The 18,658-nt window shown below is 39.1% G+C and overlaps 2 protein-coding genes across 2 annotated transcripts; both read right to left on the bottom strand.

Moving 5' to 3' along the window:
• Window positions 1–2,644: 2,644 nt before the first annotated feature.
• On the bottom strand, window positions 2,645–9,689 carry LOC113030940 (palmitoyltransferase ZDHHC20-A-like). Its single transcript, XM_026182745.2, has 12 exons — window positions 9,530–9,689; window positions 8,429–8,455; window positions 8,214–8,308; window positions 8,008–8,128; window positions 7,530–7,599; window positions 7,171–7,203; window positions 5,427–5,547; window positions 4,999–5,131; window positions 4,765–4,891; window positions 4,342–4,428; window positions 4,174–4,253; window positions 2,645–4,057 (listed from the first exon to the last, which is right to left on the bottom strand). Exons 1-12 carry the CDS (start codon window positions 9,645–9,647, stop codon window positions 4,014–4,016), a joined length of 1,056 nt encoding a protein of 351 aa, XP_026038530.1. The 5' UTR covers window positions 9,648–9,689; the 3' UTR covers window positions 2,645–4,013.
• Window positions 9,690–10,874: 1,185 nt separating this feature from the next.
• Window positions 10,875–18,279, bottom strand: LOC113031185 (choline-phosphate cytidylyltransferase B-like). Its single transcript, XM_026183136.2, has 8 exons — window positions 16,840–18,279; window positions 15,662–15,761; window positions 15,196–15,312; window positions 12,219–12,370; window positions 12,034–12,112; window positions 11,799–11,941; window positions 11,518–11,706; window positions 10,875–11,311 (listed from the first exon to the last, which is right to left on the bottom strand). Exons 1-8 carry the CDS (start codon window positions 16,924–16,926, stop codon window positions 11,075–11,077), a joined length of 1,104 nt encoding a protein of 367 aa, XP_026038921.1. The 5' UTR covers window positions 16,927–18,279; the 3' UTR covers window positions 10,875–11,074.
• Between the last annotated feature and the right edge of the window lie 379 nt (window positions 18,280–18,658).

Below are 18,658 nucleotides of genomic sequence, written 5' to 3'. Positions count from 1 at the left end.
AACAAGGATACCCAATGGATTTACTTTGCCAAATGGATCATCACGACCTTGCCGTATTGGTCCATTTGATCAACCTTTGTTGTTATTATTTATTTTATTTTATTTTCAGTTGTTACAGACGGGACAGACATGACTGAGGGATAGGAAAGGGAGAAAGAAAGATGAAGGAAAAGAAAAACAGAAGGGAAGAGGGACAGTGAGAAAGGGCACTTAAAAAGAGAAAGACCAGAAAGAAAAACCTCCTGGATCACCTGTTGAGAGAAAAAGAAGAGAAAACAAGCAAAAAAAACAGAGCAACATACTAAACACAACAGCATCACGTTAATCTAGCTAAGTGTAAACAGCAGTAAATACTAAATATTGAATGTTGTTGTGTAGCAAGCAGGACCTACAGCGCACAATGTGCTTGGAAATAGCAGCCAATAAAGGTGTAGTTTATGTCTATGAACACTGAACACCCGTGTGCACACCTGTGTAGATCAGCGCGCTTGTATTCAAAAGGTTTCCCCATGTAATGGTCTGCTAGAGGGTGTAGAGAGCCATAGCCCTGTCCCCCAGGGCATGAAGCAGGCATGGAGGAGATCCAGGCTCCAGACATCCAGAGGCCCCAGAGTCCGAGAGCCCAAGGAGGACCACCGGAGGGGCATTAAGTGATAGTTTGTGGAAGGTGAGAAAGCAGAAGGGAACTGGCCACACTACCTGTGTAGAAAACCTTAGAACTGTTCACAGCTTACAGTGGGGTAAATGATTACTTCATTCCCTGCTGAAGTTGTAAGGTTGTTCAGTTATAAAAAAACCCCGAACAGTCTGTAATTTTTATGGTGAGAAACAGAATATCAAATATAAAATGTTCAGAAAAAACACATTACATGAAAGTTTTAAATTGGTTTGCTTGCCACTGAGCTGTGCAAGCGTAACTTGTCTTAGTACATGGTGGAGAAACCCTTTTTGGCAAGCACAGAGGCAAGTTGATGTCAGAGCGTAACTATTTAAAGCGCATTTGTTATTAAATTATTTATAGGACTTTGTAGAGATTTAGATACGTATTATGTGTCACACTTTTCATTTAGTCTTTTCTTATATGGTCCTGTAAATGCATAAAGGTTAACCTCAGGTCATCGTGAATGTCATGATGTCTGATTTTGATGAAACCTTCAGAGGCCTAAGATGTGTCTGTTTGCCAAATTTGGTTTCTCAACTCTTCGTGGTCTACGAGCTGTTTTCCAGCAAAGAAAAAAAAAACAGGTAGAAAGGTATTTTTTACATTATACTCGTAGTAAGGGGTACTATCAAGCATTGAATTGCTGGTTTCTGTGCTTGTAGATTGCTAGCATTAATTGATAACTTTCATCCAAGTATGCTCACTTCTGGCTTTAAAAAACACGGCCTTGACCAACATGCTAATGCAGAGTCTTAAAAAACTGGTGGCAGTGGGCAGTACCACTCAGCCTCCTAGTAGATGTACCTATGGCAGGGGTGTCCAACTCCAGGCCTCAAGGGCTGGTGCCCTGCAAATATCACCCTGGGTCAACACACCTGAATCAAATGATTAGTTAATTACCAGGCCTCTGGAGAAATTCAGGACATGTTGAGGAGGTCATTTAGCCATTTAAGTCAGCTGTGTTGGATCAATAACACATCTAAAATCTGCTGGACACCGGCCCTTGAGGCCTGGAGTTGGACGCCCCTGACCTATGGCTTGAGTTTCGAAATCTTACGTTACCTTGTTCACAAGTTATCGCATTCACAAGATTTTTAGAAAACTTGACCTCTGACCTTAATGGTCAAGGTCACTGAGATTAGAATTCATCCGAGAATTTAAGTAAAATAAATAAAAAATAAAATTGTTATTTATATAGCACCTTTCAAGACAGAATCAGAAAGTGCTGCACATAAGATTACAAGTCATAAGAAGATTTAAAAAAGACAAAATAAAACAGGCAAAAAATTAACCAAAAGCAGTTTTAAAAAGGTGAGTTTTGAGTTGTTTTTTAAAAACAGCTACCGAGTCCACAGTTCTTAATGTTTGGGGGAGAGAGTTCCACAGTCTCAGGGCCACAGTGGCAAAAGCTCTGTCACCCTTATTTCTCCTCTTAGTCTGTTTTATAGCAAGTAAGCCCTGATCAGATGACCTCAGGGACCTGCTGGGGACATAGGGCTGTAGCAGATCAAAGATGTAGGCTGGTGCCAGTCCATGCACAGCTCTGTAAGTCAAGACCAGGATCTTAAAATTGACTAAATTCAACAGGAAGCCAGTGTAACTGAGATAACAACGGTGTCACATGTGAGTACTTGGAGGATTTTGTCAAGATACATATATTTATCGACAGATAAGCTAACAGCAAAATGATCACTAAGTCTTTTTTTTTTTTTTGTTCTGTTCATATTTCTGGTACAAATATGACAGCCCCCCCATATAAAGGCACTGCTCTGGTATAGATTTCAATGCAAAGCTATTAAATTCTAAGTTTCATCACATAGACTTCACTGGAATCCAGTTAAAGCTTAACTGGTCATGACTAACATCTTGTAAGCACTTAAGGTCCACAAGTTCAATCATCTGCAGAGTTGTTCCTCAGTCAAGGGAACATTTTAAAATCACATTTTTGACAAAAACAAATCACACATTTGTTAAATAGGGATGTATAGTTGTATTACATTTATTGTTACATAGCAATCATTAAGCAGCATGAACAATTTCGTAATAAAATAAAAAGCATCTTTTTTTCAAACAGGCAGCAACTCCAGGTGCCTGTTGTTAAGTTAACTGACATCGGTCATTGAACTTCTGTGAGTCACTAATCATGTAGGCTAAAAGTAAAATCAGTCAATCATGTTTTATTGTGCTACACATCACATACTCCAAAAGGAAGGTAATATAAGGAAACAATGGCGGGCAGTAAAGAGTGAAGAAAGGTTGTGACACCTTTGGATCACTGGTATAAACTCCACTTCTATCGAGCTTTAGGCTCAAGGACATAATTGCCTGTTCTTTATGACTTTTTTTTTTATTGTGGTGTTTTTTTTATGTTCTGTGCTTTTGAAACTTAAATTTCTTTGAAAGTGGTGGACACAAACAGAAGACACTTCAAATAGATTCGTGTTAATATAGAAATACAAAGGATGTTAGTTCTGTAGATGAAGAAGGAAATCACTTGTATTAATGTCTTTTTGAAAATAAATAAAATGTGATTTACAAATAAATACATAGAAAGACAAAGCAATTAATTTATAAAACAGGACAAATTACAGATAATTATAGTGCAATGAAAAATCTACCTGATCATCTTGGAATTATGGGAGACCTGTTGGCTTTCAAGTATCCGGATTGAGATTAAACCATTTCAACAAGCATTAAACTGGATTTGGTCATTTAAGTTTTAGCATTTATCATCTTTATGTTTTTCCTATCAAATATATTATGAAATGAAAAATAAATATTTTAAAGTGTAAACAGAAAGACCTTCAAATATTTACAAATATGTAAACTAAATTTGAGACCATCTGATAACAGACTGCTGCTAATTGCATTGTGCTTGAAGTTCACCTTATAAGACACACACACACACACACACACACATTATTTCAGATGAAAATCAACATACAAACCTTTTGCTCTGCAATTAGTGATTAAGAGGTTGATTAATACTGATAAAGGATGACTCTCTAGATGAAATCTTAAACATAAAACAGACAAAGACAAACATTGGCTCCCGCATTTTGGGGATTATTTGAATGTCTTTGGTTTATCTTAAAGACATCTCCTTCCCTGAATCTCTTCTGCTTCAGACTGGTGCAGTCTATGAGGTCACTGTAGAGGCTCTTTCTACATGATAGCAATATTGTTGCTGTGCTCTTTCAAAGCACGCTGGATGAGGAATGGTCCATGTAATAAAAACAAATACAAAACATGTGGTTTGAGGCTGCATCAAAGCTTAAAATGAAGGTCTAGGATGACTCCCGTTGAGGTGATGATACTCCTGGTTTAAGGCATCGTAGTTGAGATATGTTGTCTACTGCTCCTTCTCTATTGTCACAGAGACAGTCTGTCCGCCATCTAAAAGGAAACAGTATACACAAAAGATGTCTCAGGATGGGTTGTTTATTGAGCACAAACAAAAGCAATTAGGACACAAAAGCATGAAATTGTGAGAAAGGGCATAAGTAACATACTCATTTTCTCTTTGCTGCCATCTTCTGTGTGCTGAACATTATTGCTAAGGACATGCGGGTTAGCTTCTCCATCAGCAGGACTACAATTAAAGTCAAACAGAAATTAATTCAAAGTAAATAAAATTGAAGCCTCTGATATTGAAGATTTGAAAGAAATAGAAAACTTACCCTTTGCCATTCTGCTGGAGGACACTGTTTGCTTGCTCAGGATCTATCTGTACCAATCTGGTGACAAAGGAATGCCCATCTCCCTGACTGAAAATACAGAGAAAAAAAATAAATATCTTCATTGTTTTTTTTGTTTTTAAATATATTTCTGACACTCCATGAAAGTAACTTTAATTAAAAAAGCTGGATAGGTCTGTTAGTACAAAACCAATTACCCTCCCATACTGAGTAGGCATGCACTAACACCATCTGCATGCGTACATCATTTATTCTGACTGATATGAAGTGGGTGAAAGTTTGGGCGTGCATCAGCTTTTGCCCCTTCACTTTGACTCTGTGATCCATTTTGTTAGTGACCATTTATGGAACTTATCGGACGATCCATTTTTAGTGACAAAGCATATCACATGAGAGTAGACTCACCTTGAGAAAACAGGGAAAAACCAGTACTTTGCCTGGTCTCCAAACACCTCAGCTACATTTCTGCTAAATCCCAGAGAAAACCCATTTTTATCCGGCCCATTTGTGAAAAAAGGAGCCCTAAAAGCCTCTAAAAATGGAGGGGAAACAAACAAACAAAAAACGACAAGAGTTAGCCAGTGGTGTTTTTTGTAGAAGTGGAATTAAACAAAGTATGTATTTATAGTATTAATTTACCTATAGTGGTCCTGTTCTTTCCCACGAGCCACAGATGGTATCCGAGAAGTGACACGATGCTGATGAAGAACAAGGCCGCCACAAAGAACAGAAACAAGATATGGAATTTGGCGTGGGTGTCAGGCAGCTGTTTCTTTAGAATGAAGGGAAAAAACAAAACACACTTTTAGCTGATTAATCGTGACAGTCCTGAGTCCAATTATGTGGAAAATGAAACAAATTGATACTACTTTGTTTCCTCAGTACAACAAAGTCTTGCATGGAAATAAAATACTGTTTCACTGCTGGACTATGTGACAGGACCCACTGTCTTGTGTAAAGTGTGCTGCAGAGAATCCCCTAAAAATAGCAACAGGTTGATACTGATACACGTGGTGTTCACACCACTAAATGTCATGCAAACACCACGAGGAGGTTCATGTACTTACGGTCCAGAATTTGATGAAATACTGGATGACTGTTGCACAAATCACTACACAGTAGAGTGACGCATAGGACAAAAACAGGACAAAGTACTTGTAGTTTGAGAATCCAACACAGTTATTCACCCTGAAAGAAGATGACACCACAACAACAGGAAGGAGAAAAAAAAAGGAAAGAAAAAAAAGAAAGGGGGTGCTGAATAACATTATGACAATAGCCATGGAAAATATAGCTGAGATTATGTATGTATGTATGTATGTATGTATGTCCATCTTTTTTCCCCTCCCCCAATTTCTCCTAGTGGACCCAACCTTTGCATAAACATTGTGATGTACCAACATCTATATGAGTTATACAAATACTTTATACAAACCCAGTAATCATATATATTTGCAAATTTGACTGTTTTATTGAGCACCAAATCTCAAATTAGACTGTTTGTATCACAATACAACATATCATAGTGTCATACCATAATGATCATAGAGTATGTATATTCAGTGTTGGGGAGTAACGGAATACATGTACCACTGTTACGCATTTAAAATACAAAATATGAGTAACTGTATTCCATTACAGTTACCGTTTAATAGGTGATATTCAGAATACAGTTACTTTGTTGAAATGAATGGATTACGCGGCGGTATTTTCCTGTTTCATAAGGCTATGCCCTCTCCACTTTTGGTTTCCACGCTGGTGGAAACCCAAAATAAAACACACATTAAGAGGCTCTAATGTCTGTGTCTCAATCTCGCGGCCCATGTCACCCCTACTTGCAGCCCGCATAATGACGTGAAGAATTTTTTTTTTTTTTTTTAATTATTCACAAAATTTATTTAATATGAAGGCAATAGGCAGAGTGTTACAGGCATAGCCCTAAAGAATGTAGCCTCATGGACAGTGTAGTCCGTGCTGCAGGAAGAATGGCCTGCCATACCAGTTATGTGTCTGGGAGCGCGAGGAGAGAGAAAAAGAGTTGAAAAGTACGAGCTGTCACCGACCAGAAACGAGAGATGGAAGCGTGTAAATATAATAATAACCACTGCAGCCAAAAAGAGTGGGTGACAAGCCCAGTTGTAAGTAAGCCATTAAGACTCGACTGTACACTGTGTTCGTGTTTTCCTCTCAAACAATAAGTTGGAGCAGCCTTTCAACGCCTCTCTGTCTCTTGCTAGCAAAGGTGACCCAGACAACAAAGTAAAGCTAGTTTTCGGCTACGAGCCCGACATATTAGCCAGAGGTCCCTTTACGGTTTTACACCTTTACGGTTCGGAGCCGCGGACCCGTTTTATATACGCGCGGAATAGTTTCTATACGAGATCGCTGCAAAAAGTGCAGCCTTACATGTCCACCCTACTGTTACTCATTTTTTTATATTAAGATTTAAAAATCTAGTTGGTATTGGAATTGGTATGGCGAATAACCTTCAGTAAAAGTAATAAATCACACAGCAATAGCACATTCATGTAGTTGTAAAAAGCACGATAATATATTAAGTAATCCAAAGTGTTCAGAATACGTTACACTCACTGAGTAACGGAATACGTTACAAAATACATTTTGGGGCATGTATTCTGTAGTGGAATACATTTTAAAAGTAACCTTCCCAACACTGTGTATATTCCCACTATGCACTGCAAAGTGGGGTTTGATAGTAATATTAACAACAGTAATAAGACTAATGTTCAATTAATGTTCAAGAATTTAAACAAAGAAGTTTAATCGCAAAGTAAAAACAGAATATCATACCAGGGGCAGTGATGGTCCATTTTCAGCACACACCTTGAAAAAAAAGCAAGAAGAACAATGTGCATCCTATCAGTACCATCCAGTATATACCAACATATTGATCTTTTCACTGACCCAGTAAACAAAAACAACACATTTGATAAACCCTTATTAAGATATTAGTTTTCCATATTATCACTTTCCTAAAAAAAAAAACCAAAAAAACAAACAAACAAAAAAAAAAAACACACACATTTAAAAGTATTCTGTAACGTTTCCTGAATTTCTATTGCCAGAAGAAACTACTTTAGGGTGGATGTTTTAAAAAGATCTTATTCAGGAATGTGTTGATAAAGTGTGGACACTTAGAGAGGACTCACATTTCACAGGTTGAACAGTGATGGCAGCGATCAGGCTTGATTACCTGACAGAAGTCGCAGTATCTGATGGCTAGAGAGAGAGAGAGAAAAAAAAAAAAATTAACTGTATACGTGCTGGATATTCTTAAAGCATATTCGTTAAATCCCCCTGTGAATCCAAGCGGGTCACATCCTGACTTTTAATTAGCAGGGGAGCCAGAAGAGAAAGCAAGGTGCACCTGAGTCTAATTAACCCTCCTGACACAGGCTTTTCCGTAAACACAGCACAGACAAGCCTAGTATGTATTAAACTGAGAAACAACCAGAGAAGACATGTGATTGTCATTTGTAATGCTTTTGCAATGTTGATGGCTGATGATGAAAACTTTTGTGCACTTCCTCTTTTGTCAGAGCAACATTTTGCTAACAGAGTTTTCCCTGATGGTGTGTAAAACAAAACAAAGCACAGTCACTTACTACACTGTATCTAAAGCCATACCTCCTCCAGTTGTGCGTGTGTACACGGGTAAATTCCTCGCCACTTTCTTCAGAATCTCTTGTTGGGCCTCAGCTCGCTCTTCTCTCTCATACAGCTCCTTCTCTGCCCTGGGTAGACTGAACTGACAACAGAAAAAGAAAAGTGTTCAGTGTTTTGTTTATTTCCTCTCTTCCGCTAAGCGAGGAGTGTGACAGAAGCAAACTTACTGCTTTTGAGGGATTGGCTGGTTTGGACCAGATAGTTTTCCAGTAAGCCCATATGAACATGGCGAGGAAAATGTGAAAGATAACCAAGTAGCTGACTGTTGTAGAAAAAAAGAAAAGAGGGATCCTTAGCGGGAGAGAAATAACAGCATCAAATATGAGTGAGTGAGTGTGTGTGTGTGTGTGTGTGTGTGTGTGTGTGTGAGGGCAATACTTACTTCGTTCAGCATTATTTGGGATTGTATCTATAGGAAGAAGGTAAAGTATATGTGTATATATTAGTTAGGAGTAATACATGACTACACATCCCCCACTTCTCTTTCTCTTCCTCACACCATGTTGCAGCAGCCTGGCACGGCCAGCAGTGACCCACCCACAACAGAGAGCTTTGTTTAAGCATCAGCAGGGATGTCCCTGTCCTGACCACAGCCGCAACACAGAGACATGCTGATACTGGTCTCATCAGCTCCCGCCTGAATCAAACTATTTAACTTAGCGTCTGTGTGTGGGAGCAGCACAAATCACACGACACACAACTTATTAAAAACTGCTGAAAAAAAATAGCATAAACACTTAGGACTTACTCAGGAACGCGCCAAATAAATTATGTTTACTAGAATTCAAGTTACAATTACAGAATCCACTCCTGGAAGTTAAATATGTAAAACGGGTACAAACAAATACAAATCAAATTCCCTTTTTTTTTTCTCCTGAAACGACAAGTTGTTAAAATGTAATATTGAAAAATCATTTTTAAACTGCTCAAAATATGTTTAATTACAGATAAATACACACTAATAGCATCAAAAAGTCACGGACTAGATTTTAAAGCTGGCTCGGAAGCACCTCATTTATTGACACCCCAAAACTATATAAAATAACAATAACAACAACAACAACAACAGCAGCTAGTAAATATATCTAGTAAACTCAGAAAGTTTTAACATGATTAAGCAACACACAAACGACAAACCCTTTCACAGTCAATCCACTTTTCTATTTTTATGATATCCGTTATTTGACCCATTACGTCTGCCCTAATGGAGTGATTAATTATTAACGGAGAAAAGTAGTTCCTCTCACTGGAGGGGAAGAAAAAAGTAGACAAACGAAGCTGTCATGAAGAAAAATAACAATTTATGTAAAATATTTCCATGAAAAGGAGAGACAGAAATATGTGTTAATATTCGCCAAACGTTTCATCGCATTACGGAGTGTGAAGCCAGATTTTAAATCTTCAACTAGCTCATCAAAGTTTCAAACCCTGTCACTGTCAACGCACGCGGCCGCTAAAGGTTTATAAAGGTGAGCGCACTTACAGACACACAGCTCGACAACGTAGGCGTAATAGGACCAGCCGACGACCAGGTTAATAAACAGGACAGGTACCCAATTCAGAGCCCGTTTACAGCACCTGAGTGCGTGAGAGGGCGCCATCTTTAATCCGTGTTTGACATTAGCTGACGGTGACGTCACAACCACGGCTTTTAAATGGTCCAGCCAAAGATGCATTAGGCTCAAGATACTTCACCGCAGTGCAGGCGACGAGGAACGGAACGTGGATGTTTTAGTTGTTCAAAAAGTGAAATTTAAGTATATTTTTAACGCGCCGTTCGTAATCATTCCTCTCAGCAGAGAAACAGTCATAATAAAACACAGTGGCAGCTAAAGTTGAGGTCTTCTTAGGGCGTATTGAAGCATGTCAGCCTGTTAACCCACAACATTGAAATCATGACTCTCACAATCTTTGGCTAGTTAGTTTCCTCGTGATATGCTCAGACTTTTGTATTTATGAGTAAGAATATGTTGAAAATAAACAAAAAACAAGCAATTTTAGGCCACTCATTAGGTTTAGTAAACCAGAAAAAAAGTCAAACAGAATAGGTCAAAGGTTTCATTTGTTTGTTCATTTATTATTTTGTCCAGCTGGGGGCAGAGAAACACAATGCTGTGTGAAGTTGTGGAGCACAGTTAACCATTGTTTTGGAGCTCGGTGTCTGTCCACCTGTTTGCAATTAAGTAATTTTAGTCTCCACTCCTAATTTGCTAGATGCCTTAATTGTCTTTCTCTTTTTTATTGATTCTTTTTTTCGCTTGGTGCTAGCTGGGCAAGACGGGTGTGTGAATAAGAGGGAGGCGGGAGTTTAAATACCTGGGGTTAGCCATTTAAAGCAATGGACAGTGCACAAAAGAACTGAAGAAGCGAATGTTGGTGAATGCAATTATCCTGTCTTATTCCCCCCCAGGGTGCCCCTCCCTGATCGTTTTTCTACCGGAGGTTTCTTCCTGTTAAGAGGGTTTTTCCTTCGTAATGTTGCCAAATGCTCGCTCATAGAGGCTTATTTGATTATTAAGGTTTTTTACTTCTTATTTACTTCTTTTTACTTTGGGAGAGTGATAAGAAGGAAATTGTTAAATAAATACATTCTGTGACTGACCTCTTTTATTTCTATAAAACTGCTTAAACCTTTATTTATTAAGTCTTCCTTACACCATCATGAAATTGCCTTAGTTTGCCAATACAAAGCAAAAGTTTCAGTGTAGTACATTACAGTTTTAGGTGGAGAACCTCACCGACACTCAAGATTTTTATTGTTTTGAAGATGAGCATGTGCTCCATTACATTTAGTGTTGTATGAAAGAAACACAAATGATAATACAAGATGACATCCAAACAAAATTTTAATGTTGTTTTTCTTTTCTTTTCTGTACACACACATTATGTACATGACGTTGGACTTAAATACACCCCTAATAAATTAAATATTTTCATTTTTAGTTGCTAGTTATAATTAATAGCCTCCTTTCAGAACATTTTCTTCCAAATGAATGGCAAATAGACTGCAAGAGGACAAATGAGGAGCTCATTGTGCATGCTTGCTGTTTATAGAGGCAACTTTCGGTGACGAGCGTGAACGTCTCCCCTTTTTAGTTGAAGAGTGGGAAGATGGAGAGGAAGGTGGGGAGGCAGTTGCAGAAGAGGGGGTGGAGTCAGAAGAAACTGAGCGTCTTCTGGTGGGACTGCTGCTTGGTGAGCCATGGGGCGAAGAGTAGGGTGACAGGGCCTGGAGCATACGGCCACTTCTCTCCTGAATTGCATGCTAAACAAGGGCAGACACAGATCAGATTTTCACTGTGTGTAATGCTATGTTCTGTTGCAGTGATTTAAAGAATGCCTCTTGTGATTCAGTTTATGAAGACGTGCTTGTTTTTGCTCACACACAGACTTTTTTCTAGTTAAGAAGACTGAAATTAAATCTTGTGCTACAGTTAGTGTGTGACGTTTTTATGGTGAGAGTGAACATACCCATGCTCCATCTGGTCCGAAAAGCTCCAGAAAGTTGCCAATGAATTCCCGTGACTTCTCTTCCCATTTGTGGATGAGGTCCTGGCTCTTCTCTTCCACCCTGTAGACAAAATGTTTCGACTTTTCCTCCACCGTACGGACTGTCTCTTTCATCTTGTCCACCTGGTTCTGGAGCCGGTACTTTTTCTCCTGAAATAAAGTAAGGTGCATTTGTGTCTAATTTTGTATTTACAGCCTTTTTTTTCCTTTTAAGTTTGATTAAAAATGAAATATTTTCTTACATTAATGAAGCCAACATTTAGCTCACGGGCTGTGTAGCCTCTTTGCAGGTTGCGTCTGACATACATGTCGTAATTACGAACGATACGAGTGATCAGATCGGATGTGGAGATGCCCTCCGTCCTCTGAGTGGCCACAAACATTCCTGACATGAACACACAAATACTTTAAATATGTGTAATTAATTATGAGAAAGAAGACAACTAGAATTTATTTTAACGTTGCATGAATCTTCACCTGCTTCCTTGATGTGTTTGTAGACGTCCTCTGATCCAGCGGAGGTGTAAGGTATATCATCATGGGCCACAAAGTCAATCTATGAATGCAACAGAACGGTCTACAGACAGTTTGGACACTGTATAGCTTTAACACTTTATGACATTATAGGAAGCTGTGTTTAAAGTTACTGTGTGACCTTTGACCTTATGTTTCTTGAGGAATTCTGGTGTAAGACTCCAGGGTGCATCCCGCACTACCTCGTCAACGTAACGGCAGTGCCTGAGGGCTTCGTAGCGTTCGTCCTCTGTCATCACCGTATAGCCCTTAAACTTGTGAGTGAGTTCATCGCTGCACACTAGGAACACAGAGATTTTCAGTGCTTGCCTCCTTCCTGATTTCTTTTTTCTTTTTTTTCCATATTTGCCACACTGACATGTTTCAGATCATCAAACTAATTTTAATACTGGACAAGTTAACCTGAGTAAATACATAATGCAGTTTTTAAATGATGTTTTCGTTTATTAATGGTAAAAAGCTATCCGACCTTATCTGGCCCTGTGTGAAGAAGTAATTTTTCCATAAACAATGAAGCATTAAGATCAGTCTTTCACTATGGAGGAATTTGGGTCCACTCTTCTTTGCAGAATTGTTTGAATTTGGCCACACTGGAGGATTTTCTACCATGAATGGCCCGTTAAACGTTATGCCACGGCAGATTGTTTCGGATCACTGTCCTACTGCATAACCTAAGTGAGCTTTGGGAAACAAACTACAGGGAGTGCAGAATTATTAGGCAAGTTGTATTTTTGAGGAATAATTTTATTATTGAACAACAACCATGTTCTCAATGAACCCAAAAAACTCATTAATATCAAAGCTGAATGTTTTTGGACGTAGTTTTTAGTTTGTTTTTAGTTTTAGCTATTTTAGGGGGATATCTGTGTGTGCAGGTGACTATTACTGTGCATAATTATTAGGCAACTTAACAAAAAACAAATATATACCCATTTCAATTATTTATTTTTACCAGTGACACCAATATAACATCTCCACATTCACAAATATACATTTCTGACATTCAAAAACAAAACAAAAACAAATCAGCGACCAATATAGCCACGTTTCTTTGCAAGGACACTCAAAAGCCTGCCATCCATGGATTCTGTCAGTGTTTTGATCTGTTCACCATCAACATTGCGTGCAGCAGCAACCACAGCCTCCCAGACACTGTTCAGAGAGGTGTACTGTTTTCCCTCCTTGTAAATCTCACATTTGATGATGGACCACAGGTTCTCAATGGGGTTCAGATCAGGTGAACAAGGAGGCCATGTCATTAGTTTTTCTTCTTTTATACCCTTTCTTGCCAGCCACGCTGTGGAGTACTTGGACGCGTGTGATGGAGCATTGTCCTGCATGAAAATCATGTTTTTCTTGAAGGATGCAGACTTCTTCCTGTACCACTGCTTGAAGAAGGTGTCTTCCAGGAACTGGCAGTAGGACTGGGAGTTGAGCTTGACTCCATCCTCAACCCGAAAAGGCCCCACAAGCTCATCTTTGATGATACCAGCCCAAACCAGTACTCCACCTCCACCTTGCTGGCGTCTGAGTGGGACTGGAGCTCTCTGCCCTTTACCAATCCAGCCACGGGCCCATCCATCTGGCCCATCAAGACTCACTCTCATTTCATCAGTCCATAAAACCTTAGAAAAATCAGTCTTGAGATATTTCTTGGCCCAGTCTTGACGTTTCAGCTTGTGTGTCTTGTTCAGTGGTGGTCGTCTTTCAGCCTTTCTTACCTTGGCCATGTCTCTGAGTATTGCACACCTTGTGCTTTTGGGCACTCCAGTGATGTTGCAGCTCTGAAATATGGCCAAACTGGTGGCAAGTGGCATCTTGGCAGCTGCACGCTTGACTCTTCTCAGTTCATGGGCAGTTATTTTGCGCCTTGGCTTTTCCACACGCTTCTTGCGACCCTGTTGACTATTTTGAATGAAACGCTTGATTGTTCGATGATCACGCTTCAGAAGCTTTGCAATTTTGAGACTGCTGCATCCCTCTGCAAGATATCTCACTATTTTTGACTTTTCTGAGCCCGTCAAGTCCTTCTTTTGACCCATTTTGCCAAAGGAAAGGACGTTGCCTAATAATTATGCACACCTGATATAGGGTGTTGATGTCATTAGACCACACCCCTTCTCATTACAGAGATGCACATCACCTAATATGCTTGATTGGTAGTAAGCTTTCGAGCCTATACAGCTTGGAGTAAGACAACATGCATGAAGAGGATGATGTGGACAAAATACTCATTTGCCTAATAATTCTGCACTCCCTGTAATAGATGCACATTCTCCTTCAGATAGCTGAAGAAGAAACTGATAGCAGAGAGCAGAATTCAGGGTTCCTTCAAGTCTTCCAGGTAGGTCTTGAAGCAGCAAAGCAGCCCTAGACCATCACACTACCACTACCATGTGTTGATGTTCTTTTTATGAAATTGTTAGTTTCATGTCCGATGTAACAAGACTCAAACCTTCCAAAAAGTTCAAGATTTCCTTTGTCAGTGCACAGAATATTTCTCCAAAGGTTTTGGGGGGGTCATCACAATGTGAGATGAAACTTTGTTTGATTAAAACCATGACCCTGCACTTCCCCAGATGTTGTTCTGGAGTAATTTTGGTATGCTGGACACTCCTAAGAAGGGCAACTGCTTTTCCGAGTTTTCTGTATTTGTGTATAATGGCTCTCACAGTGGTTCACTGAAGTCCCAAAGCTTTAGAAATGGCTTTGTAAATCTTTCCATACTGATACTTCAGTTTTTCACTAGTTAGTCACACTTACTTTAAGATTTAACAATGGAAGTATTTTCACACACAATCAGGAAGGTTTGGAGAATGTTCTTCACTTACTGAATGAAATCATCATTTAATAACTGCATTTATATTTATTCGAGTTGTCTTTGTTTAATATTAAAATTACTTTGATGACCTGAAACATGTGAGTGTGACAAATATGCAAAAAAAAAAAAAAAAAAGATATCGGGAAGGAGGCAAATGCTTTTTCACTGCTGTGTACACGTGACTCTTTGGAGGCCTTCTCTGTCTATTTTCATGACCCTGAAGGTTAAAGAGTGTTACTTTGTGCATGCGTTACTGTGGCGAGTGAATGAAAGGCATACTTTACCTCCTACTATAAGATGAGTGTTTGGGAACACATTCTTTGCCTGCATCAGAGCTCGAGCATGTCCCGAATGGAAAAGATCAAAGATTCCATCAGCGTAGACTCTCACGGGGCGGTTAGCTAAACATGAAGGATGGTCTTTAAATGCAGTCATGTCATGACATAAAACTGGAGCAGTTTATATTTTTGCTGTTACAAATATGGAATTCTAATGACACAGTGATGCTTTTAATTGTTAGTTAATCATTATTTTGCTGATTTGTCACTCAGTCAGATTCACAGCTGTGATCAAACCCTGAATCATCAAAATAACTGGCAGTTATGTAACAATGCTGATAATGAAATCACTTTTTTATAACTGATATCAGACAATTACAGCACAGCAAAACATCTTGGGTTAACTTTTCTTTTCCGAATTATCTTCCCTGTGTATTCAGAGTTTTTTTAAAAAGGTGGTGATAAGTGCAACCTGGTGTCCCCCTCCGTGCTTGAGCAATGGTGAGCTTGTCATGTGGGATATCAGATTCAAAACCTGTAGACTTGGCAAAATCTGCTGGCTCCCGTGGAGTCTGAACACAAAGACCAGATGGAGACATTCAGATACAGTTGGTGCAAAAAGTCATCTGTTCTCAAAATCATTTCAATTTTACAGGTCGCCAGAATACATTATATGACACAAAACTATGTGTAATTATTGACGAAACATGTTCCCTCTTGCTTCATTCCTAACTGCTCGTGTTTCAAGTTTATCCAATCTCTTGCACGTGTTCAGACTTCTGCCCAGAAGTGGATGTTATTGGTATAGTCATGTTGCATTTGATAAACACCGGGGTTCATAAAAACAGAAACTGTAAGACAGTATACAGGAACACTTTAGAAAATTAAAGCATTTAAGTGAATTACTTATAATAGAAATATATGAGATGTGGTAAGTTTGCAGGTTGTGCCTCCTCTCTGTATGATAATAACTTAAAGGTAGTTTTTTTTTAACCAATTTTAGCACATGGATGTTCAAAGATGCTATAGACTTTGTGTTGCATGCATGTCCACCTTTATCCTTTGGTGTGCTGAAAGATATACTTTAAACTCTTGATCTCTTTTTAAGTGTCTTTTGCTCCCTGAGTTGTGTTCAAATATATGATTGGTTAGTATACCAGTGCAAAATATTAATTTGACCTTGTAAACATTAGCAACATGCTCCTATGCTTCTTAATTTTTGTCTTGTATTCTGATCTCAGCCTTCATGGCTTATACACATACTGACGCACAAGCCAGCATATTTCCACATCGGACATAAATGTAAGAATTCAAATTCGAATAAATAATTATTGTTTTCGTGTTAAGTCTTTAATTCCTTTTGACATTAATGATTGCTACTGCAGACATGAGTCATGCTGTTCCACGGAGTTAATCGGTTAACTTATCCCAGTCATATAACCACAGTGGAAAAGATTACCTCAGTAATATTCAAAGCATGTTAAATAATAATGCAGTATAAGGCAGAGATATACCTCACTTCATTATAGTGTCCTCTAAATATATTCACAAAAACAAAATAAGAGGGGATCTCGTGGGGCTCCCTGTTGTTTATTATTTGAAAAACAGTGTGCAGTTGGTTCTCTTTGCTAATGACAGAAGCAGGCTTACCCTGCGAGGGCCTCCTCTTTGATTGTGCGCGGCAGCCTGTTGATGGTGCTGTCCATTGCCGCCACGGCCTCGTCTCCTGCGAGCCATCTGGGATGTTCTTTTTTCAGCCAACAATAACACTGCACAAGCCTGGTGCTCCTCTCTGTCAGCCCTACTACTGCAAGGGAAGGATCTCTAAAGCTGTGTGTCTGTTGAAGTATACATCCTATCACCCTGCCTGACCCTGATGACAGGATAACATAGCGGGCAAAGTTCAGGCCACAGTGGTAAAGGCTTTCAGAAATGTAGATTGCATTTGCAATCAATGCTGAGCTTGGAAAGACTTTCCCTTTATTTGTGCGGTGGCAGCAGCAGCATGATCCAGCGAGTGTTGATCCACTGAAAGTCCAGCTCTTTAACATTTTAGTACACATCTGTAAAAATATGCTTGCTTTTTTTTTTTTTTTACCATTTTTCAAAATTTTATTCCTTACGTTTTAACATAAAGAATAGCGGCTGCATACGTAACACTGTAATTTTTTCTGAGAAAGCCATTCAAGATAAACTATGAAGCTGTAATGGGAGGTCAGACACTACCAGCCTTTGGAACCAAACACAGGGGACAGTGAGTCCCGGCATTTCTCAGAGTTGTTAAAATTTAGCCACAGTGGCAGAAATCTGTGTATATCTTAAAATCAATAACATCCTGTCTTTCTTGTGCATTATAGCACACAATGCACATCCTGGTTTTGACATCAACTCATGCAGCTTTTTGGTGCTGAAGTGTTTCCCTATGTAACACACACAAACACGACCGTGGCTCAGGGGGTTGGGAAGCGTATCTGTAACCGGAAGGTCGCCGGTTTGATCCCCGGGCTCTCTGTCCTGGTCGTTGTGTCCTTGGGCAAGACACTTTACCCTACTGGTGTTGGCCAGAGGGGCCGATGGCGCGATGTGGCAGCCTTGCTTCTGTCAGTCTGCCCCAGGGCAGCTGTGGCTACAACCGTAGCTTGCCTCCACCAGTGTGTGAATGCGAGAGTGAATGAATAGTGGCATTGTAAAGCGCTTTGGGTGCCTTGAAAAGCGCTACATAAATCCAATCCATTATTATTATTATTATTAAAGCTGCACACGAAACATTATTTTCTACACAAAAATAAATAAAACTAAGACTTTTCAGGGAGGCTAGCTGCTAAAAAATGTTTTAGCCAGTCAGTGACTCTGTCTACTCTGTTTCAGTTCAAGTATATGAAAAACACTGACTAGTGTGATTACATAACTTTTCATTTAGTGCTAACATCTGGTCAAAGTTTCAGTTTGTCTAGCAGGCTACTTTTATGACTAATATTCCCATCAGACATCTGCCTTTTTTCTTTAACTCTGCTCTCTTTAGTTTCACTTTAACTTTGAGCTGAGCTGTTTTTGAGTAAATCCAATGATTTTGTACAAAACACATTTTAAAAGTAATGCACCTAGCGCTAAGCACTGGTGACAAGGCTGAGATAACAAGGCTGAAAGTCTCTTTGGGTGTGTGGCATGTTCAGGAGATACCAAAGATATGCAGTGATCTATATCTTTGTAATATTTGTAAGGTATTTAAGACTTTATCAAAAGGTCCAAATTATTTATTGTAGAACTATTTTTCTAAAGAGGAAACTTTGAGTCAGATAGTCGGTCACACAGTGGAAATTTAAGAAATGTTTCACCAAACCACAGATTGGATGATCAGCTCATACATATGTCTGCTTTTACGAATTACTGTACTGTAATCCGCAATAAAGTGTTGGGAAATCTTTAACTATTTTATGGAGGTGAGCTCATAATGAACAACTGGCCTTGG

This window comes from Astatotilapia calliptera, chromosome 10, assembly GCF_964374335.1.
Source record: "Astatotilapia calliptera chromosome 10, fAstCal68.1, whole genome shotgun sequence".
In the NCBI taxonomy this organism is placed as follows: Eukaryota; Metazoa; Chordata; class Actinopteri; order Cichliformes; family Cichlidae; genus Astatotilapia; species Astatotilapia calliptera.
The sequence above is the reverse complement of the archived record's forward strand: the minus strand, read 5'-3'. Positions and strand labels throughout refer to the sequence as shown.